Source organism: Podarcis muralis, chromosome 2 (assembly GCF_964188315.1).
Source record: "Podarcis muralis chromosome 2, rPodMur119.hap1.1, whole genome shotgun sequence".
NCBI lineage: Eukaryota > Metazoa > Chordata > Lepidosauria > Squamata > Lacertidae > Podarcis > Podarcis muralis.
The window spans coordinates 49,790,786-49,818,652 of NC_135656.1; the positions used below are offsets into that span (position 1 = coordinate 49,790,786).

Below are 27,867 nucleotides of genomic sequence, written 5' to 3' on the forward strand. Positions count from 1 at the left end.
AGGTGTCCTGGATGTAAATATATTCATCTCCAGAGTCAACACCACACACAAGGATGGCTTTATCTCAAATCTTATAACAAAAGGTTTCAGCATTCAATGTTATCTCTCTCTTCCAGTGTAGACCCCTATTAGAATACATTTTACTTACTGTTGGTATTTTGAAGCTCTAACTCCCATTTGCTACCCATCCTTCTACATTCTCCCACTGTAGTAGATAAACATCTTGATTTTATTCAGTACAACTACAAGAGGTTCTCTCCTTTGCAGGATTTATAACTCTTGCTACTGAAACTTTCAAAGCTGGGTAACTGCAGCCCTCTTCAGAATACTGTGCAACACTGAACGTTAGTGCCCTGCAGCCATAGGTTGGGATGCTCACAGGAGCCTGATTATCCACACTGTCAGAGCATCCAAATGCATAGGAACTGTCAGATACAGATGGGTCTATTTTGTAAATGGTACACATTGAGGATATTACTCCAGGCACGAAAAAAAGAATGTAGACTGCTAAATGCAACAGAAAGAAGCTTTGTTAAGAAGTGTGGATTCATTCATCATGCCAGAGCATATTATGATTGCAGCTACAACACATACTAATACACAGCTAGAATACATCTGGTTGGCCACTGTGAGAACAGGATGCTGGGCCACTGGCCTGGTCACTTGTTCTTCCTGCAATATTCACATGGAAGCAGGGTCGGCATCAGCACCTGCCACAAGGCTCCCCAGAACTTATTCCTGTCCTGTCAGTTAATAGCTACCATGTCAAAATCCCTGCAATATCTCAGAGCTCCCAACACAGTGCTGCTCCAGTGCTTTTAAAAACATTTGATTTTTTTCCAAATTCATTTTGCAATTGGATGGGCCCATAAAGGGCATCGTCAAACCTGGAGTCAGCCCTGTACACAAGAGCAATTTCATGATTGCGCCTCTAAGGAAATCATTCCAAAACATTCCCCACATACTCAAAAGTTACATGGAAAAAGCTAACAGAGAGGTTGGTGAGTATATCACACCTGCTCAGCAAATGCAATTACCACAGTAGCTTCATATAAGAAGATTTAGTAAGGATCATTAATATGTTAATAGACATTCCAAATACTGGAAGGATCAAAGGCGTTAAGATTAAAACAAATCTCAAGGTGATAAACCCTACACATAATACTTCATTGTTAAACCATTTCTAAAAACAACTTTAACACAATTATCACAAGGACAGCAAGATGCCACAGCCATGGATAATGGGGCAGGGGATACCACAATTAAATTCGCTGAACTTCCAGACAGAGTCAAAGTAATTGTACTCTTGTGATTATTTTTTGCCTCAGTAATTGCAACAGTCTTTTATACTCAACAAATAATTAAAGAGAAACTGGATGTATTTTGGACATTGAAGGTATTCAGCTTTAGTGCAATTAAACAACTCAGTCAATTTTTCCTGCTTTGATTCTGCACCTAGACACTGATTCCTGCAGACGCTACTGGCCTTCACCCTGTAATGGCAGGACTTAAAACAGCAGCACATACCATTTGGGTTAATGATCTGTCATCAATGCAATGCAGCTTGATGGTGCTTATATAATGAGAATTCAGGCTTCATGTCTCCTATCGATCCAGCAGCCACAATAGCATGCTTGACTGTTGTATCTGTACCATTCATGCTGGATTAGATATCCAAGATGCCTGATCTTTAAATGTAAAGCAGAAGGGTTTGGAAGACTAACACAATGCTTGACAGTGAGAGCATTTCTGAAAATACTAAGAAAGAGGGCCAGATATTAAAGACAACAGCAAACACGAAAGGGAAAGAGACAGAGATCATTGCTAAGGCAGTCAGACAGGTTCTCCACTAGCCTTTTATGTCCTGCTGTGCGCTTTCTCATCTGCCTCTATTTACATTTTCCCCCTCCTAGTGGTTGGGGGGGGGGACCACTCAGGGTTCACTTCCCTGACAAGGACACCTGCTGCTTGAGAAACCTCAGGATGGTGGGTAGGAGCAATGATGATAAAATTACCTCTACAGCAAGCAGTTCACATTTATTTCAGCAAGAGAGGGGTGACATATTAGATGTTTATACCTTTAGAGCTGCCTGGACTTTAAGCTTTACAGCTTTTGAAAATGCACAAACACTCTTTGTAGGAGTGTTGACAACGCTCTTAAGGCGTCTCTGTATTCTAACTGTTAATCTGTCAAAGGCAAAGCAATACTGAAGTATTGTAAATGGATTGCCGCACCGAAACAAATAAATGGTCAGTTCAAGCTCATTGAGTAATGTTTTTCTGTCAATGGCCCATTCCAAAGATATTCTGGACTAGGTCTTAAATACCAGAAATGGTATAGCTGTTTCTCAACTTCAGACAGCAGTTGGTTGCTCACACCACTGAACATTCTTCCAGACCAGCACATAGCTGACTACCTTGCAAGGACAGGAGTTCTAGCCTGATATTTCCAGCACACTTTATACATGCATGTGTGTTTATTTTTAATGGAAGAAAATCCAATCATGTGAGCCCTAACCAGGAGTCTGGAGTGGCCGCAAACCCAAACCATGTTTCCTTCATCATAAACTACAGGTTGCTATCTCTCCCCCCTCATGTACCAATGTACATATCTTACAAATGAGGACACTTTATGCATCCAGGCATGGTTCCACAAAAGCTTAGTATATCGCAGTATTTCGAGTTTCTAATTTTTGTAAAAACCATCAATCAATTTTGCATTTTTTTTTAAAAAAAGTCCTTAAAATTTCCACCAGGATTTAGTACACATTTCCTCCAATATATACATTTTTGCAGTTTTCACAATACAGTGGTACCTCGGGTTACATACGCTTCAGGTTACAGCAGCTTCAGTTTACAGACTCCGCTAACCCAGAAGTAGTACCTCGGGTTAAGAACTTTGCTTCAGGATGAGAACAGAAATCGTGCAGTGGCGGTGTGGCGGCAGCAGGAGGCCCCATTAGCTAAAGTGGTGCTTCAGGTTAAGAACAGTTTCAGGTTAAGAACGGACCTCCAGAACGAATTAAGTTCTTAACCTGAGGTACCACTGTAGTATGCATTTCTGTATGTTATTTTCACTAACATATGCATTTACATACATACATTATTAACCTGAAGCACCACTTTAGCTAATGGGGCCTCCTGCAGCTGCCGTGCCGCCCCAGCACGATTTCTGTTCGCATCCTGAAGCAAAGTTCTTAACCCGAGGTACTATTTCTGGGTTAGCAGAGTCTGTAACCTGAAGCATATGTAACCCGAGGTACCACTGTACTTTCCCCTAATATACACATGTTTTGGTTGGGGAATTGCATCATAAAATTTGGAATGTGAATTTCAAAAAGATAACTTCGTTTTGGCTCAGAAATGGAGGATTTCTCCTGGCCCTAGGTATCTTCTACGACTGGTTGGAGTTGCAGACAGCTGTGAAGCCAAGACACAAAATACAGCAAGATGCCCAGTATCCTGGAGATGCCAACCAATACTGGCAAAACACCTTGTCAAAACAAAAGCAAAAGTGCAAGACAGCTCATTAAAGAAATTCCAGCTTTCTTTTCGTTTCTTATGATGTCTGTTTAATTATCTCTGAAGTTCAGTTCTGGGATTTTAAAATGCATTTTCAAAGTAGAAGTTAATGAAGGTTAAATTCTAAGTAAGTGGGCCTTTATACCAATTCATTTTGAAATTAAGATGGATAATTAAGAAAGCAGGTAGCTTGTGGTGCTGCGGAAAGTGAATTCTTCCTTCCCTTTATCATAACAGCATTTGCTGAGAGATATCTGTACAATATGTTTCCATTAATCTGTAGATACTACCCACACCGCTTTTAGCTTCTTTCATCACCTGCCTCCGCCTCAGCCTCTCTTTTGAAGTTCTTGCTTTTTCAGCAAAGGGCCATGAAATTACTTTCAGTTCCCACAGTGGAAAGTCGACATGGAAGCTGAATTTTGGTTGAAGCATAGGCATTTCTTCTGCCTTGAATGGGACAATCAGTACTCAGCATGCAAGTTTGTCTGCCCATGGCAGCATTTGCCCTGACGAAAATAGTTTGTTGCATGCTGCTAACCAAATGTTGGGTTCAGATTGCCATGCATCTCTCCCCAGGGGAAAGATTATTCCTTCATGTGTATTTCCTGTGTTCAGTCCGCTGCCATTGCCCAATATTTTATGTCAGTATTGACTACAAGAAAAATTAAAACACATATTTGTGAACACGAACGTCACATAAGAACAAAGAAATCACAGGCTCTATTAGTAAAATTCATTTCTTGCATGTAAGCATGATGAGGAATCCCCACAATTTTGCTGTGTAGAATGAGTACAAACCTCAGGGGAAGAATTGTATAAACAGCTAAAAATTAGAGAAGTATTTTGGAAATGCAAGTTAGGTACTTTGTTACCAAATGGTTGAAATGAAAAATATGGACCGGAAAAGGTCCACATATACTGTTTCGTGTATTGATTTACTTAATACACATTTCTAGCTATTGCTTGTGAGTTTTTGGCTGTGTAAAAAATATTGGGATGGCATGCATTGTATGTATATGTTTGCTATGCACTGGAGTTTTAGTTTAAATCCTCACACAACATATCTGTGGCACAAAGATTAATGTTTTTATGTCTAGCTCCTTCTCCTGTTACGGTACAAATTGGGGTCAAACTGTGAGCACCCCCCCCCAGCAATTACCGGTAATTCTAGTTATCTGTAGCTGAACAAAAGAGGGTTTCTTTCAATGCCAGTTTTACCCTTCCCCCCCCTTTCTTATTCTGCAGTAAATTTAAGACACTGACTTCACTGAAGACCAGGACCCACTTCTGTCAACAGTGAAAGAACATGTTTTCCACAGTCCTAGGCTGAGAACTCAGAAATATGAAAACACCAAAGGCTTTCCTCCAACCTCTAGTACTATTTATAAACCAAATGACTATTATATGTAAGGCAGAGTCATTGCGGACCCACTTGCAGTGACCCCTCCCCCAGGAAGCAAGGCCTAACCTATGAAGGTGAACAAACTGGACATGACTTGCTGCTCCAGGGGGACAGGCTCGCCATGGACTTTATTGAGTGGGAAAGGACCTCCTGATTATCAGAGTGATGTGTGTAAGTTCCTTATCAATGGCACCTGGGCAGGTTATTTGGAGTCAACATCCACCATACTCCTGGTGGTACACCTGAGACCCCCACTGTCTCCACCATAGCCTACTATCCGAGGACCCTAGCTGGTTCCACATCTGGCTGAGTTGGCTTAACTGACATCATATGTATTTTACATATATTTTAATGAACTGAATATAACATGGGGACGTGCAGAGTGTGTATACGTGCTTAGCTTTTTTATTAGTTGCTATGTGGGGGGAGGGGCGTGGCCTGATGCCAAGGCTGGGTGGTGAGGGCCAGTTGGCTGCACGATGCTCCCTCACTCACCCACTGACCGTGGCATTGCCGGCCAAGTTAAGAGGCCTCCTGTGCCCAGCTTTGGGAAGAAGGCAGCAGGGCTCCAAGATCCTGTCAGCAGTGCTCCTCCTTCCCTAAGCTGGGCAAATACTTCCCGAGCTTGCGGGGGAAGGTGTGATGCTCTAACAGGGTCCAAGAGCCCCCCTTCCTCGCAAAAAGGTGGTGGTACCGTTGGGTACTTCCAGGAAAAAACGCACTGACTAAAGGATGTGATTTAAAGCCCACAATTTTCATAATGTGGTACTGTGTGGGTGATGATACTAATTAAGAATTAAAAATATGAGTTATGTATGTGCTTTGATATGTAAACAAACAAACCTTTATTAACTGGTCCACCAAATGGTCTACAAAAAAAAGAAGTTTGAGAGCTACCAGCCTAGAGTTTGTTTTTTTACTTAGGTGGAGAGCAAAATCCAACAGGACTAACATAGCTACAGGCTACTCAGGATTCTTTTAAGAACAACATTCTGTTAAATGTAATGAAGTCTTCCCCATCAAAGTATCAATTTAAAAGCTCTTCAGAGAGAGGGAGAGTAATAAAAAGCATACACAAAAAAGCAATGCATAGTGATATTTGCAGGCAAGAATATGAAGAAGAGTTGAGAAAAAAGGTTCTAACGTAAATGTAGCAAATGAATGCAAATGCCACTGCTTTGACAAATATATGAATGTTACATCTAAGCAAAATACATAAATTTAATTAAGAACTTGAAACTTCTAATGTTTTCAATCCTCTAAAGAAACTCTTCTATGTCCAAACTGAGGAAATTAGGCAAGCTGTTTTCTATTGTACAGAGATGTTCACCACTGGGATATACGAAAGGAAACATACCCATAACCTCTGATTCCTCGCAAAGATGGAAGCCAGTTGCATCATTTTCCTCTGTCACTCCTAAACTGTATGCATTATAGTTTGATGAAAACTGAAGCTTGTAACTTAAGGCCTTGGAAGCTAGAGATAACTCCTTTCTCTATGCTGGGCTGTATGTATGTAGACCACCACACCCACTCTGGCAACACTAATAAGTCACTACAGCCCTGTGGAAAGCAGGATTCAGATGTTATGCTTTTTTGTCTTGTTTTTTTACATATTTAAAATATCTATATCCAGCTTTTCTATTTTGAACTATCAAAAGTGCATTAATAAACCCATAGACACCTGCAAGTGGAACAATCCCAAAGCACCGTATTTTTCGCTCTATAAGACGCACCAGACCATAAGATGCACCTGTTTTTTGGAGGAGGAAAACAAGAAAAAAAATATTCTGAATCCCAGAAGCCAGAACAGCAAGCGGGATCGCTGCACAGCGAAAGCAGCGATCCCTCTTGCTGTTCTGGCTTCTGGGATAGCTGCGCAGCCTGTATTCGCTCCATAAGACGCACACACATTTTCCCTTACTTTTTAGGAGGGAAAAAGTGAGTCTTATAGAGCAAAAAATACAGTAGTTAAGAACAAATAGATCACAAAAAGTAGCAGCTAAATTACAGATTGCTCCAGTCATAAGTGAAAACAAAATGAAAATAAAATATCAAGCCTGAATGTTGGTGCCTCGCAAACCCAACTGGGGAGGAAATTCCAGAAATGTGGAACCATCACTGAAAATTATCTGTGGTCTCCAACCACCACGGAGAATAGCATCTAAAGGAGAGCTTCCAAACACACATTTTAGAGGCCAAGGCAAGTTCATATGGGAGGTGGTGGTGGTGGTGGTGATTTGCTTAGTATATCACTGCACAGAATCTGTGTACCTGTGTACATGGTGTGATGTTTCAACTAGCCTTCACTTATATTTCTGAGATACCACAACATTGTGCACTAAATAGCTCCACATGAGAGGAGGAACTTCCCCCATTAAAAATGCCTCATTAAAAATCTTGGCATTGGCTTTTTGGCATAAACAGTGTAGCATTGTTACAGAAACTGTTTTCAGCTGTTTTATCTGCTATATAATTAATTGCTTCTTACTCCCAGATTTGTTTGTGAAGGAGAACAGCAGAAAAGCTTACACAACAACAAATGCAGGTCCCAAGTCCATTGTACCCAGTCTCTTTACTCAGAAAGGAAGTAGGTGATGTATGTCCCATGGTTATCCACTGGGCTCTGTCCAGGTTTAGTTTGTTCACCTCGACAATCCACCCTTTCCATCCATCAGCTGCCCTTTCTAGCTATGTAAACCAAGAACACACTTCCACTATCACTGGCATTCTGGGAGACACATAAGTTAAGCAAGATGCAGGCTCCGAACAACAGAGTAACATCATTTGAGAAATATATCTACCTTCCTTAATAGCTACAAACACATTGAAAGTTTGTGATAAATGACTAGTGTGGCAGCTTTGAGGGTCAGCAAATTGGAAATCCAAGGAAATGGAAAATGAAAGAGCCGCCTTTGAAATACTGTCCAGTACTAGAAAAGACAATTTAGGGTGAGTGCAAGGTATCCTTAGCTGAACTGATAAGCTCCCTTCCCTCCTGTACAGTGCTCAATTATTTTTTGATGGTTAGGAAAAAATTTCCTGAAAATATAATGAATGATTTTATTCTGTCTCTGGAGACTTTCTTCTCCAGGGCTCAGCTTAATGTCGGGGGTGGGGGGAGAAATGTAAAAATTGGAGAGAAGATTAAAGGAAAGCCATATGAAGAGAACAAGGTATTTCTGGTGAACTGTAGTCCTTGAAAGAAGCTAGTCAATTACACCAGAGAGCAACAGGAGGACATATTTTAGAGCTCATTGCCCCATGTCATCAAATGACATCAGTAATAGAGGAATAAAATCACAACAAAAAGATTATAAGGATATCAATATACATCTCAGCCTCACGTTTTTCTTTGTCTGATTTGATGGTGAAAACTGTATTGGTGAGAATTTACAAAGTGAAAACAAGAAATGCTTGTCTGTTTTTTCTCTTAATTACCCCAATATTTTTGTGCAGGTAAACCCTGCTTTATCGTGGATGTTTAAACCTTGGCATTGCCTTCAAATAAGGAAATATGGAGGAAAACAGGATTTTAGCAGAATTACCCAAAGTGAGAGACAGGCCGCAGGAAAGAATATTGGTCTGAAATCTGTTTCATTGTAGGATGCTATCATAAAACGTATTTTGAAGGCCAAGCTACTTTCTGCCATTTACGTAGGAGGCAAAGCTAATACAAAGGAACCTAAAATCATAGCAGTCAAGAAAATTATGGCTCTGACTCACATAGAGCTTTTTAAAGGTCACTTTAAAAACAGTGGGGCACCAGATTGACACCAAGTGGTCTTGTTTTTTCACACACCCCTAACAGCAACGCTTGTCTATTCCCCTAGTTTGTTTTGTGATGCTGCTTTACGTTGCTACATTTAATGCTTTGCTTCAGGCAGAGTCTTGCACTGAGTGGGTTAAGGTACCCTGCAATAAAACTTAGCAAGGGCTTTCTTAGCTCTGATCACATTAAATCAGCCGGCAGGAGAGAGAAAAGAAAGCACATCTTCATATAAACACAAGATTTAAAGAATTCCGTGTCATAGTAAATGGCTATGGTTACTACTTTCTATTGCTTCTCTGGGTTGGCATGTTTGCTATCAGTCAATCCCTGAGTCCAATCCCTGTAGCATCTTTTTCATCTGTGGAGACCCTGGACTTAGCATCACCTGCCAGGGGCCATAAGAGACTGACACTCTTGCCCTCAACACACACAAACCCAGCATATTCCCGATAATATTCTAACGTAGTGCAGATTTGAAAGTTGTTTTGTGTGCCAATTGCATGTGGAATAAAGTAACTAGCATTGAAACATTGAAAAGGTGGCTTTTAAGAGAGATTCAATGGGTAGGTCTTAACAACTGTAAGACATGTTGGCTTGATTAAACCTCCAGGTTCAGAGGCAATAAGCCTCTCAGCACCAGCTGGAGAAATTTGCCAACATTCGCAAATAATCAGGCACTATTGGACTGTGAGGAACCTGTGGCCCTCCATGTATTGTTGGACTACAACTCCCATTAGTCCCACCCCTCAAGGACTAATGGTCAAGTACAATGAGAGCTGTAATCCAATAACACCTGAAGTTTTCTAGGTTCCCCATACCTGGCCTAATGAACCTTAAGACAAGGTGTTCCATGCATTAATCCATTTTCACACTACAGAAAAGGTCCAGCTACATATGGAATTCCATTGTCCTTCCAGTTTGTAGGAAAAATTCACTGGCATTATGTGCTCTGCTCACAAGGAAGGAGCAGCAAAGATCTCCCTGTCTCATCGGATTGTAGGAATCTTGCTTTTGACAATTTTGCACAGCTAGAAGAAGTTACTCTTGACTACTGGCAGTTTCTCTTTGGTTGGTTTAGGGGTGAGTGGATGCTTGCAATTCTCCAGACTGGAATTGAATCTAAGCAGAAGAATTCAGGAGCTTGCATTCCTCCCTTTGAATCAAGATTTTATGACTTCTGAGATTGAAGCTATAAAGACATTTGCCAGCACCTGTAGAGTCATTTGCCGTGTAAGTATACATATACTAGATAGCATTATAATTCTTATATTTAACTGTTTCAGCTTGGTTTCTTGTTGTTGTTCCTAGAGAAAGAAATCCTGCAAAATTTAGTAAAAGTCTTTATCAAAAGCTTTCTTGTTGTTCAGATAAAAGACATGGTGTGTTTAAATTGATGCATCTTGACTTGAGTGCGATGAAAACTCGTGTTTCATTACACTCATTGCTTCACAAACCTGCTGCTTAGAGCTGGAAGGAACTGAAACCTAAACCTATCATTAGTAATTGTAAAATACAGGAATCAATCTAAACTAAGATGAATACTTAAATTCTGTACAGTATGGAATGCATTCAATCATGCCCTTCAGCATAGTGCTGCTTATGATTTAAGTGTCCAAATATTTATATATAATAAATTCGTAATGGCTGCACAGATTTCCCAGTTTGCACAGATGATGTAACATTCTTCTCACTGTAAATCCTCTTCTGTAGCTGTGGATGAAATTTGTTTTGAAAACAGCAGATATCAAAGAATAAATTACTCTTACTGAAATAAATCTGTATTTCACGGTCGGAGGCATTAATGCTTCTGAATACCAGTTGCTGGAAACTGCAGCAGGGGAGAGTGCTCCTGTGATTGGGTCCCACTTGCGGGTTCCCCCTCAGGTATCTGATTGGCCACTGTGAGAACAAGACATTGGCCTGGACAGGTCCTTGGCCTGATCCAACAAACTCATCTTATATAGCTGATTGGTGGTCGAGTTATTTCGTCAGAGTATGACACAAAAAGGCATAGGCAGTCACTGACTACATTTGACCCCAGGATAAAAAGACTTTTGCTTCTTTGGAAAGTCTTTCATGAGCATTGAGAGCATGAAAGTGTCTCCAAACAATACCCTGTTATTTTTTTGACACAGAGATCAGCATAGCTGGAGAGACCTTTACATTTTTGCCAATCCCTTAATGGTGTCTCACCCCCACTTGTGACTCATCAACACGACTTCCAGGTGGCCACAAGCACTGGAAGTCATAACACATGCAATTTTAAACTTCAACACACAGTTTGGACACATTATGATGAGCCCATGAGGAAAAGGGGATTCATACTTTTGCTCCAAGACTTGCTTCTTGTCTTATTCCAATGACACCTTTTTAAAAATAAAAAATAAAAATGTATTCTGCAATTTAACTCCCCGCCCCCACAGTTTTAGGTAAGCAGAGTGGACCACAGATCACCATTAGCCCAGTCTCTATTATCAATCCCCAAGTAAAATTTACAACCACATAGGGACCTAACAAACACCTTCTTCATCAGTTCAGGAAGCTGAGAAAACCAAAACATAATTGCTCTCTGATGAAGCAATGTGCACAGCAGGCATTCCTGAGCAGCTATGTTCGATCGTTAAAGGATCTCCAGCTGGGAGGAGGATGGATGGAAGCCTGCATGATGAAGCAAGCTTTTCCGCTGCTCAGTGGAGTTTAATCTTAGTGCCTCAGCATTTCCCAATTTTATATAAACAGGCCGAAGAAACACAATCTCCTCTGTTCCCTTGAAAGTTTTATGCCTCAGCCATCATAGCAACTAATGCTAAGTAAAAAATTTAAGGTCATGAGCTCAAATATTTGCAAGAAGGTTGACAATCTGTAGGTAACCCTACAAAACAAGGGATAATCCTTTTGTTATCTCAGCAACAGTAAGAAATCCCCATGCCAGTGATCACTGAGATCAGGTGTCCCAATGCTTCCCCCCCATGGAAGCTGCCCCAGCCGTTCCGTTGGCTAGGGCCCACTCCCAGGGAAGCCCTGTCCCTCTCCCCTTAAAAACAAATTAACTAATTTAGAAAAGGCTAGACTTAGAGCACTGAGTCATGCAACTGAGTCATTTTTCTTTGATTTTCACTTGAACTGATTTTCTATTTGGATGTTTCTGGATCCTATATCCTGGACATAATACTGGTGCCTTCTAACATATATTTTATACATGGTAAAAACTCTTTGGTTCTCCTGAGCATCTGATTGATGTGTTCTTTACTGTTTATTCTGGGAAACTGTACTGAATTTTTAGGTGATGTGTTGCTTCTTATGGCCACTGAGCCATGTTTAACAATGGATGTAGAAAAGGTGGGCTATACATGTGACGGTAGCCAATGGGTCTCAAACTCTCAATGAGTTAGGGACTTTCCTTGCATGCAAAGACAGGCTCTGGTGGATTAAGTGGATGAGAGCACTAATGGGTCTAACAGTTCAAGGTGGTTTCTGCATGGCTGTAGAGGGAAGTGAGGGGCAGGTGGGGCTCATCAACCTGGGAAGGTAGCCCATTTAGAAGAAGGAAAACTCTGACCCTAAACCTCCACTGCCTTGCAGAATATATTTGAGAGAATCAAAGGCTAAGGAGTAAACCCTACAGAAATCCAGAGTGGAATTTGTAAGATGGTTGGATGGCATCTTGTACGCCTCCTTCCAGCAACTCCTGCTGCCAAACGTATTGTTCTGCTTTCCTTTGGACCACATCAGCAAGAACAAGAGGGGGATCTTGTCATCTGGGCAGTACAGGACCTGCATTTACATTGCCCAGGAGAGGCCACTTCGGTGTTGCTAACACAGCAAAAAACAACAACATGGGAGGCAGCAGTTATTACCAGTCCCTGCAACCACAGCAGGTGCTGTGATTCTCCAGCAATATGACTTCACCCCTGATGGTGCACTCCATTGTCTCTCGAGATAGACAGATACCAACAACAAATAAATAATAACTAGTAAAGCTTTCAGTATTGTTCAATATCTGTTCAACTTGATGTGAGCTTTAAACAAAAGGCCTGTTAATAATAGACCACGTCTTACTCATTGCCTCCACATAAACATTGTTATGCATCCTGTAGTAACACTTCAGCCAGAAAAATTACTGACTTGGTGCTTATAAAGTAAATGATTCAAATTGATATCTGTAAAATAATTCCTTAGGATCAAAACATTTTGATTGATTCCTTTGGAATCCCAGTGTGACATACACATTAGCCCGTGCTGAGACTAGACAGTGGCACTGCACCATGTCTCTGATAGGTGCCAAAGGAATTTGCAAGGAATTTAATCTTGGCAGGACAATCAACTTTAGTATTAACAAAATGCACATTTGTCAAGTACATCCAGGTGAACCGTGATGAGATATCTCTGGTATCTGTGGATACATTCCTTTCCCTTGACACTTTCTCTTTTCACAATACTCCTCTGCACATATGTTCTCCCTTTCCTCTTGTGCTCCACCATGAAGCTCCATTTATAGATCCCCTTCGCAGGATACCTCTTTCATACCTGTTGCCATACTGAGAACAGCAAGGAAGATTTAAGTGAGGGGAGGCCCATGGCTATCCCACTGAAATGTGCACATGCCAGCTCTTCTAAATCAGGCCATAGCCCTGGCTACTTCAGTACAAAAAATCCATCCCCGCTCCCTGCATAGTGGATGAAAACAGAGTTATCCTTTCTTTTCCCCCAACCCAGTTTTGAAAAACCACTCACCTTAGAACATGTGTAGATCCATTTATAGTGGTAGTGGAACAAGGGACTGTTTGCCCTAAGATGGAAGGCCTTCGGTATCGTTCATCACCACAACACAAGATGATGAGGAAGGCACGTCTGAAAGACTTGTTCAAGAATGCATAAAGGAAGGGATTCAATCCTGAATTGATGTATCCCAGCCACAAAAAAGCAGTCCATATCTTTGCAGGAACTGCATAATCTATGAAAGGGTCTATTACATTTGTGATGAAGAATGGTGCCCAGCATAAGCAGAAACACCCCATGATTATACAGAGGGTCTTGGCTGCTTTCGTTTCAGTCTTCATACGGTGAGTGCTGTGCTGGTCAGGGTGGTGTGGCCTCCCATCTGTTGGGGCCCCTGCACGCTGAAGACTCTGTATTTGATGAGCATGCTCCCTGGCTGTAATGTATATCCGGTAGTAGGCTAGCACCATTAGCAGAAACGGAATGTAGAAGGCAACCACAGAGCAGGTGATAGCATAGGGCTTGTTGACCATAAATATGCAGTAAGTTGAGTTGGACATACTGTTGAATTGCTTTTTCTCTACCTGAGGGAGATGAACAAAAAAAGCAAAGAAAGACAAGGACATATTATAGCTCCTCTGATCATTAATTGTCTTCTCTTTGCTTCATTTGCACATGTGTGGAATGAAAAACAACACTGCTGAGAATCTGGAACTTTCTCCACCAACCCTTGTACCTATTTCTCATTTCCCAGTTATTATGTGTCTTTTTCGTAACCGGCAGAACCCACATTTCGGAACTCCCTGCCTATTGGCACCAGGCAGGTACCCTAACTGTACTCTTTTCAGTACCTGCTAAAAACATTTTTGTTTAGGCAAGCCTATCCAGACATGTAAAATGTTGGCGTGTGTTTTAATCATTGATTTTAAATATTTTTAAATATTTAAAGTACTTGTTTTAAACCTTTTTACTGATCATTTTATTGCTTTATTCTGTTTGTAAACCACTTCTATCAATCAAATGGTAAATAAATATTGGGAAATAAAATTAATAAATATAGTTATGAATTGACCTATTGAATATTTTTTCTCCATTTCTATTATCTTCCTTGAATGTTTTATGTTTATCATACAGTGAAGAAAATGTTTATTCTCTGACATTTAAATATCAGGATGAGTCGCAATTCAAAATGTAATGGAGCCTTTTTTGGGACAGACCATTACACAATGCCCAAATCTTCTTGTTATTGCTGAATCAATGCCCATACTGCAGATACTATATTGCACATGTGTATATAGAAGCATAGTAGAGGAACGAAGGAATGTTAATTACTGATAGGCTGCCAAAGAAAATAATTCCATCAGTGGAATCTTACAGAAATGTGGCACCAAGCCTATTGCAATGGTTGTGACTGCTTGACTGCATAGAACATTCCTCTGCCTGCCCATCATTCCCTGCTAGTACTGATTGTGAAAGGCAGGGTGATGAAAAACCCCATCTCTTTCTTGACAGTTGTAGTAGTTCATGGTTGTAAATTAAATGGAGCATGAACTGAAAGCAGTTTTCAGAAAGTATCAGGTCTGAGTCTCATGGAAAGAGTTGCCAACTGTCCCTCATGCTAGGCTGACAGCAAACTTACTAGATGGTAAGGAGGATCAATTTAAAGAACTATTATTATGAAGGGTGGCATGTTGTCAATGCACAAAAGTAAAAACAACATTCACTGGAAGGAAGTCAATGGAAGGGGGGAGGGATAGATAGAAGTAGAAAAGGTTCTTTCACAACATGTTAGCCAATGAGTTCTGAAGGTATCATGGATGTCACTGTGATCTGTCAATAGCTCAGTATCCCTGTCAGACCACAGCAGATATTCAGAGTGAGCGTGTAATCATTAATGTCTCCTTCAAGGACTTTCATGGAATTGTAGAGTTAGAAGGGACCCCAGGGATCATCTAGTCAGGGTCCCTTCCACTGTTGGGCCTAAATCTTAGCATGCAAAGTGCTGCTCTCACTACACATTTAAATATTTCATTTATCTTCTTCCTAATAGTTCAGAATGTCCAACTTTATGTCCCACAGCCCCATAAAAAGCTTCTAAATCCAAATATTATGTACTTCGGCAACATGACTAGTTCTCCCAGTTGCCTTTGTAGACCTGACCCACTGGGCTGAGAGGATCCAAGGTTATGAGAGGATTCCAGATTATGCTTCCAGATAAGGGAGATATATCTGTTAGGGTAGACTTAACTCTATCTTTTGAAAATCAGGGTAATACTAAACAAAATGTGGGTGTAAATAAAGATCTGGGTGGCTGCTTTTCTTACTAAAATGCGACTTTGAAAAGCAGAACTTTGGAAGATAAAAGGGATGGGAAAGCGCTGACTAGCCTTTCTACTGCTTTTCTGAAGTAACTGTCCTGCAGATATGCTTCTTCCCTATGAATTTGAGACAGGTGTTTACCTTTGCAAGCACACACCTGGAATTCCACATTGCACCATATGTATGTAGAAGTGATTCAGAGGGAGCCACTATAGCAGCCTTTCTCAACCTGTGGGTCCCCAGATATTGTTGAACTACAACTCCCATTACCCCTAGCTAGCAAGGCCAGAGCTCAGGGATGATGGGAGTTGTAGTCCAACAACATGTGGGGACCCACAGGTTGAGAACCGCTGCCCTATAGAAAAGTGATGATCAGAAGAAGGGTTACGCATTCCCTCCCTACAGCACTTAGCTGCTTCCAATTGCTTGCTCTCAAAACTACTTCTAACTAACAAACAAAAGTGGTCCATCAGGGTTTTGCTATACTAGATTCATGCAATATTTATTTCAGCCCTAAAAAGTTGTGAATGAAGTACAGATCATCAATCACTTTGTAATGACTCAGTGCAAGGAACTCAGGATGAACTGCAACTTCACAGGAACTTCCATTTCTAGGATTCTATGAGCAAGACTTCATTCTCTTTAAATTCACAGTAATGATATTTCATAGAATCACAGGATATTTTTGGAGGCTATCTAGAACCAACTCTGTCAACTTTAGCCATGAGTGGAACAAGTGAATTGAGCAAATGATAAAATATTCAGATAACAAATGGAAAAGAATAGTGATGAATTCTAGAGTGTGCACAAAGGTTAAAGTCATTTCAGTAAAATAAAATGGCAGGTGGGGTTCAGATTTCCAAGGGAAGGTGATAAATTCCTAGGCACAGCAGCTAACACTATGACAGAAGTGAAATTGCCTTTCTGACCCTAAGTTTGGTAATATAAATGGTCTGGAAGCAATTTTGAACTTCTCTTTCAATCTTCTTGGGTGAAACTCTTTGCTATTTAAAAGAGATGAGGGATTTTGGTCAATACAAGACCAGCTCATACAGAATTTAACTTCACACCAGACAACTAGGATCTACTCACCAAGTCCATGATGCCAATGCTATTCCATCCTTGCATTATAGGGAGGAAAGAAATAAACATTGGGATTACCCAGCAGCCGCCCAGCATTACAGCAATGCGCAGTGGTGTCATCTTATTCCTATAAACCAGCGGCTGGCAGCAGATAGCATAGTACCTGAAAGAGGAAAGAAAAAAGAATTAATGGAAACAAGGAACCACACATTCTTCAGCCAGTCCCATCTTTTCAAATCTGTGAAATTTAAGCAATTTGCTGAGAGGCACAGGGGAGCAAGTCTAATGCTTCTCTCATCTGTGCAGAAATATGTGAAATTGTACAATCCTGGCTATTCGTATTATTATTAATACAGTATCATCAGTGTACACAGCACTGTGCAATAAAACTGATGTAAAAGCTAAAGCTCACATATAGCCAATCTGTGTATAGAAGATTGCTTAGCATTAAAACTGTTAATATTTGGTAAACTGAGAAACAGCTGTCGTTATCTGAAGAACAGGAAAGCAAGATTCTGAGGAAGATTCTAATGACCCTTGCATCTGACACAGATTTCCACTCCTGCTGATATTTATGCTAATGAGCTGAAAGGTCTGCATAGGTGGTCACGTACTAGTAGACTATATCCAACAATAAGCACAGCTTCTTAGTATTTATGGATGGATAGGAAAAGCAGATAAAGCTGAGTAGCCTTTTTAGCAGAGAGCCAGCAAAAATCCTAATGTATCAAACTAACTTTTAAGCGGGAAGAAAGTAACCCTTCTCTTTTTTACATTTTTACCAATTTTTACAATAATTTCTATGCTATTTCATTTAAAACACAAGGAACACTATGCCATCTTGAAATATCTTAAAATAGCTTTTTCTAATATCTATAAATTATAGATTATTATAACTTGTTCAAACGCACATACATATTCTAACAGAATTGTGATGGGATGATGAGCTGCTTGTGCGTAAAAGCGTAGTCCCTCAGAGTCTGTGCACGTTCACAAACCTCTGTCTGTGACGGAGCCCCTCAGACATGGCTGCTCTAGTCACTTGCAGATTCCGACAGTGGTTGCTTTCGGAATCGTTTCCAGCATAAAAGCTCCTTAACGGAAACACGTCTTCTGGACTCACGGCGTGACAGTTTCCGGCGAGGCGTGGGTCTCCCTATGGGAGCTTCAGATACCTCCCCACTGTTCTCGCTGGAAGCGTCTCTGAGCCCTCCCTCCTGCTCGCATTCCCTCAGAGATCCACTCCTCCCCCGGCTGGTTCCTGCTTCAGCTGTTGAGTCTCTCCCAGCCTCCCTGAGCCCCTCCACCACCTGTTCCTCCGATGGCAGTTCCCTGACATCCACCTCCCCTCCAGGGCCCCCTTCACCCCCTCCCGTTTCCTCTCCTCTGGGAGGTGAGGAGGTAAAACCCCAAAAGGAATCTTCTTCATCTTCAGACGTCTCGAACATTTCCCTCCATCGGTCGCCGTCCCGGCTCGCTGAATCCTCCTCCTCCTCGGACTCTGTGAACCCCTCCAACTCCTCTTCTTCGTCAGTGGTGGCAAAGTATTCCCTCCGGAACCTCGCTACAGGCTGAGGCTTGCGTGGGAACCTCTGATGAAAAGTTTCTATTAAAACCTCGTCATTGACATCCTCTGCCCTGACCCAGGTGTTTTCCGACTCCGGTTCCCCTTCCCACATTACCAAATACTCTACTTGATCTCCCTTCCACCTGGAATCGAGGATCTCCGCTACATGGTAGCTTTATTCCCTTTCCTCCATTGCTGGTCCCCGAGTGACCCTCCCTTCTCTGTCCCCTTTATACAGTGACAGCAATGACCTGTGGAAAACTGGGTGCAGCTTCATGTGGTTCGGTAACCGGAGTCTGAAAGCCACTGGGTTGACCTGTTGTGTGATTTCAAATGGGCCCAATCTTTTGGGTCTTAACTTTTTTCAACCCCCTTTGAAGGGTAACCCTTGGGTTGACAGCCACACTTGGTCCCCCACCCTAATGGTTTCACCTTCTCTCCTGTGTTTGTCTGCCTGCCTCTTATATTCCTCCTTGGCCCTGTCTAAGTTAAGTTGGAGCTGGCGATGGATCGCTTCCATTTCTTCTACGAACTGTTCGGCAGCTGGAACGCTCCATCTCTCCCCTTCCCCCCCTGGGAAAGCCCTGGGATGGCACCCGTAATTCGCCAAAAAGGGGCTCATCCCCGTGGACACGTTCTCCGCATTGTTGTAGGCAAATTCCGCCAATGCCAACTTCTCCACCCAATCATTCTCTCTGTCATTGACATAACACCTCAAATATTGCTGGAGGATGCCATTGGCTCTTTCCGCCTGCCCATTGGTCTCAGGATGCCGGGCAGTCGAGAAATTAACCTCTACCTGCAGTAAGCTCATGAGCTTCCTCCAGAACCTGGAAGTAAATTGTTTCCCTCGGTCAGAAACCACCCTCAAGGGGGCGCCATGCAACCTAAACACATTTTCTACAAACAATTTAGCTGTTTCTTCTGCCGTGACAGCATGTGAGCAGGCTATAAAGTGTGCCATTTTGGTTAACAGGTCTACCACAACCATGATGGCTGTTTTCCCTCTGGACCTTGGCAGATCAGTCATAAAATCTATGGCCACTGCTTCCCATGGTCTTTCTGGTGTGGGTAGCGGTTCTAATAACCCTGCCGGCGCCCGCCTTTCCCCTTTGGCTCGCTGGCATTGGTCACAACTCCTCACATACTCCCGCACGTCTTCCCTGACCTTGGGCCACCAAAATTCCCTGGTCACCAGCCACATGGTTCTGTGTTGCCCAAAATGCCCCGCTGTGGGGCTATCGTGCAGCTGCTTGAGTACCTTCCCCCTCAACTCTCCTTCAGGTATATATAACGCTCCCTTGTAGTACAACGCCCCGTTTCTCTCCTCAAAACCTCCGGGTTTATCTCCCTCCCTCCTGAGTCCCCTGAGTTTGTCCTGGGCGTATTCATCATTCTCCGTTCCCTCTACCAGTTCTCTTTGCCCCACCAATGCCGCCCCACACACCCAGCGGTCCTCTGGAATGACATGTCTTTCTTCGGGTGCTCCCTCCCCCTCCAAATATTCAGGTTTGCGTGAGAGAGCGTCCGCCCTAACGTTCTCTGGGCCTGGCACGTAACGAATCTCAAAGTTAAATTTGGAGAACTCCTGGGCCCACCTCAACTGCCGTTGGTTGAGCACTCGTGCCGTTCTCCAATACTCTAGGTTCTTGTGGTCAGTGCACACTTGCACCTTATGTTGTGCGCCAATTAGCAGGTGCCTCCATCTCCGAAAAGCCTCATGAATAGCAAGAAGTTCTCGATCGTACACCGTGTAGTTCCTCTCGGATTTGTTCAGCTTTCGCGAGAAAAAAGCACACGGCCTCCACTCTGACTCCTCCTTCCCGGGCTGCAGAAGAAGCACCGCCCCTATGGCTCTGTCTGATGCGTCCGTTTCGACTCTCATCTTTTTTTGTAAATCCACATGCAGAAGTTGTTCTTCAGAGGCGAAGGCCCTTTTTAGCTCCTCAAAAGCTCGCTCCGCCTCCTCAGTCCAAACGAATTTCTTCTTACTGCTGAGACAGTCCGCAATGGGCGCCGTCAGGTGGGCAAAGTTTCGGATGAACTTACGATAAAAGTTCCCAAACCCTAGGAACCTCTGCACATCCTTCTTTGTTTTGGGTGTTTTCCATTCCAGCACTGCCTGGACCTTGCCGGGATCCATGGCCAATCCCTTGTCTGACAGGCGGTACCCCAGGAACTCCACCTCTTTGGTATGAAACTGACACTTCTCCAGTTTCACCCACAGCCGGTTGGCTAGCAGCCTGCTCAACACTTCTCTGACGTCTCTTACGTGTTGCTCCTCATTCTCAGAATACACCAACACGTCATCTAGGAAGGCCACACAATTCTTGTAAAGCAAAGGCCCTAGTACGTGGTTCATCAGCGATTGAAAGCACGCCGAGCCTGCTTGTAATCCAAATGGCATAACGAGATATTCAAATGCCCCCAAAGGGGTGAACATGGTGGTTTTCCATTCATCCCCTTTCCTTATACGTATCAGGTTGTACGCCCCCCTTAGGTCCAGCTTTGTAAAAATCTTTCCCTTCCGCACCCTGTTCAAAATGTCATCAATCCTGGGCATGGGGAAAGCCAGGGGCTCTGACACTGCGTTCAGGGCCCTAAAGTCACACACAAGTCTCGGCTTGTCCGTGTTTTTTTTATCCACAAAAAACACTGGGCTACCTCCCACCACTCTTGACTCTCTGATGAAACCTCTCTTCAGGTTTTTGTCAATAAACTCTCTTAGCACCTGTATCTCTCTGTCTGACATGGCATACAACTTGCCTACAGGGAGCTGTGCCCCAGGCAGTAAATTGATTTGACAACCAAAGGGTCTATGCGGTGGTAATTGGTCAGCTTCCCTTTCGCTGAACACGTCGCTGAGATCTGCATATTGTCGTGGTACCTTCACTTTCTCCGTTACTTCCGTCCCTGCTAGGGTAGCTTGGGCTCCTGCTGAACCCTTTCCCTCCTTGCAGTGTTCTAAGCAATGTGCGGAGCCAAAGGAAACCACTCTCTGATGCCAGCCCACCAGCGGATCATGTAACGCCAGCCAGCTCATCCCCAAAATAATGGGAGCCCCTCCCAAGGTGGCCACATTAAACGCTATCAGTTCTGTGTGCCTTGCCACCTTCATTATCATTGGGACGGTCTGCAAGCTGATTTCTCCTCCCAACAGTTCCCTGCCATCGATCGTGGTCACCTGCAGGGGATTGCTTAAAGGGATCGTCCGTATCTGGTGTTCAGCTGCAAACTCTTTGCTCATGAAATTGCAGGAGCTGCCTGAGTCCAACAGCGCCTTTATCTTTAGAGGGTATCCGTTTTGCAACTCTAGTGACACTTCTATCACTAGGGCAGGTTTAGGAGGTTCTGGCGTGGGCACTTTCACTGCTCTTTGGCCTGGCTGCTGTGCCCCGACGGTGGCAGCCAGGCGTTGGCTTTTACTTGCTCTGGTATTTCCTCCACTCCTCCCTCCACAGCCCCCACCATCCCTTGCCATTCCTTCCTCTGGGGGCATACTCTGGCAAAGTGACCTGGCTGTTGGCAGAGATAGCATTTCCGGGCGCCTTTTCCTTCCTTCTTCCCCCCTTCACTGGGCTTTGAAACTGCGCGCGCGCGCTGTTCCGATTTCCATCGGCTCTGCCGGCGGGAAAGCTGGCTCTGGAATGTCTGGAATGCGGAACTCCTTGCAACGTTCCCCCTTCCCTTCCCGCCTCTCCAAAGCTCTCGCCTCCTGGCGCGCTCCTATGGTCAGCGCAGATTTGGTCAGCTGATCCATAGAATCCGCCCTGGGCCCCCGGGAAAGCTCATCTTTCACCGCCGAAGCAAGACCTTCTTCAAAAAGCATTTGAATGGGTTCCGCCGATAAGTCCCACCCCAATCTGCGCACCAGCATGGTGAATTCAGTCCAGTACTCACGGACAGATCGGCTTCCCTGCTTGCAAGCCATTAGCTGTCTGCGCACCACTCCCTTCTCAATATCGCTGGAAAACATGAGATCCATTGCACGAAAGAACTTCATTGTGTCCTTTAGGATGTCATTATGCGTTGCCATCAGGGGCCGAACCCAGTCCCGCGCCCCCTTTTCAAGATGCCCAATCACGAAAGCCACTCGCGATTCCTCGTCAGGGAATTCCTCAAACTGCACATTGAGAGCATATTGCATCTCTGTTCTAAAGGCATGGTAGTCCTTGGGGTCCCCCCCAAACTTCTGCACCAATCCTGGTACCTTTCTGGTGAACTGGGTGGTTTTCCCCTTCTTGTCTGCATCCTGCGCCCTTCTCTCCTCAAGCCTCGCCGTCTGCAGCGCCAGTTGGATCTCCAACGCTCGGTACCTTTCTTCCAAGCTTGGACCAGCTCCAACCCCTGCTTCTCCGGTTCCGGCTGGTTCACTCATGATGCCTTTTCCTGCACCAGCAGCTTACGACCACTGTCGGAATGCTGTGATGGGATGATGAGCTGCTTGTGCGTAAAAGCGTAGTCCCTCAGAGTCTGTGCACGTTCACAAACCTCTGTCTGTGACGGAGCCCCTCAGACATGGCTGCTCTAGTCACTTGCAGATTCCGACAGTGGTTGCTTTCGGAATCGTTTCCAGCATAAAAGCTCCTTAACGGAAACACGTCTTCTGGACTCACGGCGTGACAGTTTCCGGCGAGGCGTGGGTCTCCCTATGGGAGCTTCAGATACCTCCCCACTGTTCTCGCTGGAAGCGTCTCTGAGCCCTCCCTCCTGCTCGCATTCCCTCAGAGATCCACTCCTCCCCCGGCTGGTTCCTGCTTCAGCTGTTGAGTCTCTCCCAGCCTCCCTGAGCCCCTCCACCACCTGTTCCTCCGATGGCAGTTCCCTGACAAGAATGTTGAACATTTTTATGGAAGATTTATTTTTGCTTATTGCCAAAACCGTTTCTCAATCATTCTTCCAATCCTTATTGGTGAATTTTCCCTTTATAAGAATAGTTAATTTTGTCCAATAGTTAATGTTTTCCCACGTCTGAAGAGACCCCTACTGGAGAGTGCTGGATAAAGCTGGCTGCTGTGCTAGCAGGAAATGGGCATTTTGCAGAGAATATTTATGCAGAATATAGAGTGTTTTCTCTCTGCATCAAGAGAGGAAAGTCACATGATTAGATATAGAAAGAGAAATGAAAGGACTGCAAATTCCCCTGGCAATTAACGCATTGAATCAGAAGTAGCAAAATGATATGGAAATATTTCCAGATGATATTCAATTAACCACAATGAAGGAGACAGTTCAGCCAGGCAGTTCTGCTGCACAGGTTTATCAATTTCTATTATTTGCAGCTGACAGTATCACTTTTGGTTAAACAAACTATTAAGCAATAGTCAATTCTATGAAAGGGACATCTTGAGATTTGAACCTTCTTGCCGCTTAAATTTCAATATTTGTATGTCTCCATTCATTCACAATTCTATCCTCATTCACAAACCTACAACATGCACACTCACACACATCAAGAACAGACTTCCAGCCACAGAATGCGCTCTCCTCCTCACCCCTGCCTTGCAACACCCCCTGCCATGCACACTAGGAATGTCAGAAGATTTCATTGCAGACTACCATAAATGCCACACACACACACACACACACACACACAGAGAGAGAGAGAGAGAGAGAGAGAGAGAGAGACCCCAATCTGTTCCACTGAACCAGGCCTTAGAACGGACCACAGATCTGTGAACTAAACCTTTCTGACAGCTGGTTAGACCATGGTACTTATGAGATGATCTGAAGGCTTACTCTGTTTTTCTTCTTCTAATTTTAACACTGCAAATCTGCTTGGGGCAGCATCTATGTGTGTCATTTGCTGCATAACTGTGCATACTTTAAGACATCCACATTCAGAACCAGGATGGAAAGGACTGCAATAGGATTTCTCCATCCCTATCATACACTCTTTAAATCTGCTCCAGAGGGTTAGGGGATAAGAGGAAAGTGTCCATGCACAAGCAGAAGTCAACTCTTGCAGCACTGAATATAGCCCCCGGCTGCACTAGGTTTACACAAGCTAATTGGAGCACCAAGGAGCTCCCTATATTTCTATCTGGAATGGTTTAATAAATTTCCTGCAAATACCTGGGAAAAGTTAAAAATTAATGTCCACATTTAAAAATCATGTTCAGACAAGTTATTGAACCATACTGCTGCTATTACTAATTGCTCTCTAGTGATTTTTTAAAAAGAAAGTTGATAAGCTGCTGTTTTAAGGATTACACCATCTTATGATTTTTATATATCCTTATTTGAATTTGTAAAACTGCCTTATGCCATATGGAAAGGGAGATATATAAATAATATAAAGTGAAAGATTCCAAGAAATATATTTTACCCCGAAGGATCAAACATGCTTCTATATTCTCACATGCTGCCCACTTACAAGAAGCAAGAAATTCCAATGGCAGCACATTCCAGATTTTAGCTTCCTCTGCAGGGGAGGGCACTGAATCTTTATGGCACTTTAAAACACTTGCTTTATTTACAAATATACAAGTAGAGGCAAGTAGGATGCACTCCTACCAGGTAGCACGTTTACTACATCCCCATCAGATCACCAGAGATAGATGGTACCTTCAGGTCTGTCTCAGCCTTAAACCTGCATGCATTCACACACTAGCATCCACACCCTCACCTGCCCTGCCTTTAGCCTGGGAGCTTCCACAAACCCCAACAGCTATCCTATTAAACACACAGCATGGCCAATGGTCAGGGATAAAGCATCTCTCTGAATACCAGTTACTGGGGGACAACAATGGAAAAGAGTTCTACTGCCCTCAAAGTCTGCTTGTTGGCTCCCTGGAGTTATCCAGGAAGCAGGTTGCTCAATTATGTTCTTAACAATGTCCTAAATAAAAGCAACTACCAATACTCCTAATTAACTAAAGACAGTGCCCCACACCCATTCTTCTAACAAGATCTATTTCAGATGAAACTGCTCAACAGAGCTAAATTACGTAGTCTAACGAGGAATACAAATAAATGTACTGCCAAGTGAAAACAAACAAAGTAAGAGTTCCACGAACACTTTGGAGAAGGTGGCGGCAATAGTAGCAAATTGAAAAGGGAAAGAACACACATTTCAAATACTTAAAAAGAAAGAAAGATGCATAACGTGCCTTGCATGCCTCAGATTATGCCTCAGCCATCTGTTCTGTTGTTTATTCTTGTGTGGTTCTATTTTCTAGTTCACAAGCTCAGCAATCAACGCATTAGGTCTACTTTCTATAAATCCAAGATATTTTGCATTGTAGTCTTGAGCACTACAGAGGCAGGCTTCTAAAGCATCATACTGCATTTATTACCTGCACGAACAGGTTACATTTAGCCACTTTGGTCTCAATCCCATTTCTTTCCTCAAAAGCTCTCGTTTCCTTTTCTTCAACAGTTCTCCTTCATTACCTCTGAACAGGCATGTTTTAAGGGGAATTGAGCTTATTTGTGGCTGTGTAGAGAACTGAGCATTAACAGGACGCTTCGTCACATTTTATCTGTTTTAATTCCAGCCTCTGAAAAGCCTTCTTGGTTCTTTTTCATGTGCACAGAGCTTTAGCAGGATTGCCCAGAATGGAAGGAGGAGGAGCAAACAGGGACTGATTAACACAGTTGCAAAGCCAATCCTTAAAAAAGAATGATTCTTGTGGAGTTGCAAAGGCTATACTGTAGTGTTAAGAAATCTCAGTTTTGCAATTACATTCATTGGTAGTTTGAAAGTTGCCTACTACTAAGAAATACATTCACTGTCTGTCTAGGCTCATTATCTCAAACATTAGGGTCACTTCTGAATATTTTGGGTGTGATCATTCCCTATTCAAGACATAAGACTCATGTGCAAATAGCTGTTCAGATGACTCATCAGACCCTCCTCTTTGTGTGGACACATTGCATCGGGGCAATCCAGGCAACAGGGAGTCTCTGTGTGCTTCCCATATTTCCATTTATGCACTCTTAGAAGTCGGTGGGGGATTCTCTCAAAGACAGAACAGTTTTCTCTCTGCTGTTTTCACAGCATCAGTAAGCACATGAGCAGTGGCATCAAGGCAGTCTGTAGACTTGGAGGTATTCAAGTACCTCCCATTTTCCAAACTCTGCATCTTGAATAATCCCCACTGTGTGTTGAAGGGAAGTCTGCTCTAAATAGGAATATGTAAAACACACACAGACTCCCTATTGCCTGGAATGTCCTGATGCAATGTGTCCATATATCTAACAACAATACCAATAACATACCAAAGGTTAGAACCTAAGAATGTCAGAGTTTATTGTTGCAAAAAATAGGGATAAATATGAAAGTAGAAAATGAAAATATTGATTATGCAGACAATGTACAAATTTGACAGGCAGTCTTAGGGTTAATTCAAGACACAGTAGAGAGAAATGGATCCTAGTAGCTAATGTGACAAGGGGAAGGCAAAAGACGCAAGTGGACATCTGTGGAACTGAGTTAAATGAGTAGGTAATAACATCTCCCTTCACAATAAGACAAAACCTAGCTTCAATTGCAGTTCTAAGTACTCTAGATCATTATACCTCAGCTCTGCATCTGAGATATAAAAGGCAATGGCACCCTACAAAACTAATGAAGGTATTTCCTCACCTGATAAATTAGGGTCAAGTCCACACCATATACTTAAAGCACGCATATGCCACCTTAACAGTCATAGAGAACTCTGGGAACGGCAATAGGTTAAGAGTACTGGCAATTGTAGTTCTGTGAGGTCAGCACCCTCAACAAACTACAGTTTCCAGGATTCTTAGGAGGAAGTCATCACTATTAAAGTGGCATAAAAGTGCTTTAACTGCATGGTGTGTGTATGACCTAGAAAAGACAGTACTGAGTTTATGCAGAATGCTTTCGAACCTCACAACCAAAGTATATCAGCCATATGAACATAAGAACATCTCTGCTGGATCAGACCAAAGGCCTATCTAGTCCAGTATCTTGTTACCCCCCAGGGACTAACCAGAGGCCTAAGGATCTCCAACTCTTCTTGTAAATGTGATGCATAAGCATTCATAGATGGCAGTAATAATATTCCTATCTTAGTATATAACGTTTTTGTAAGAAAAATAAGTTGTCACATTGCAGTTCATGTGGCAACCAAGAGGTGGCCACGCAAACTGTAACATGACAGCAGCCGGTGCAGTTAGTGAGGAAAGCAGGCAGGGCAGGCTAGTGGCACAAGAGCAAGTGAGCGAATGGGCAGGCAGGTGGCCCAGGCAGGACTTCCCATGTTGCCATTGCCTCAATCTCCCTGCCTGTTTGTTTGCACACACACAACAGGGTAATGGAAGCCTGGGGTCTGAATGAGTGGGTGACCCAGTTAGGTAAGTGAGCGAGCAGTCTGCCCTGTCACCCTTAGGACAATGTTTCTAAAATTCATTCATTTGAGCTCCTTCTTCTCCACTTATTTCACCATCTCCCTCAGTCTACCCAACCTGGCAATCATAACCCCTTTTCAGACATGACTGCTGTTATGTACTGAA

At 43.1% G+C, this 27,867-nt stretch overlaps 1 protein-coding gene across 3 annotated transcripts in view; it reads right to left on the bottom strand.

Annotated features, from left to right (window-relative positions):
* Positions 1-27,867, bottom strand: part of HTR4 (5-hydroxytryptamine receptor 4) — a 162,227-nt gene that overhangs the window by 36,091 nt on the left and 98,269 nt on the right. For all 3 annotated transcript variants that reach the window (XM_028717539.2, XM_028717542.2, XM_028717541.2), the window contains exons 5-6: positions 16,830-16,983; positions 13,434-14,002 (exon numbers count right to left, since the gene is read on the bottom strand). In XM_028717539.2, coding sequence (XP_028573372.1) covers positions 13,434-14,002; positions 16,830-16,983 — 723 coding nt within the window. The remainder of the gene's footprint in view (positions 1-13,433; positions 14,003-16,829; positions 16,984-27,867) is intronic.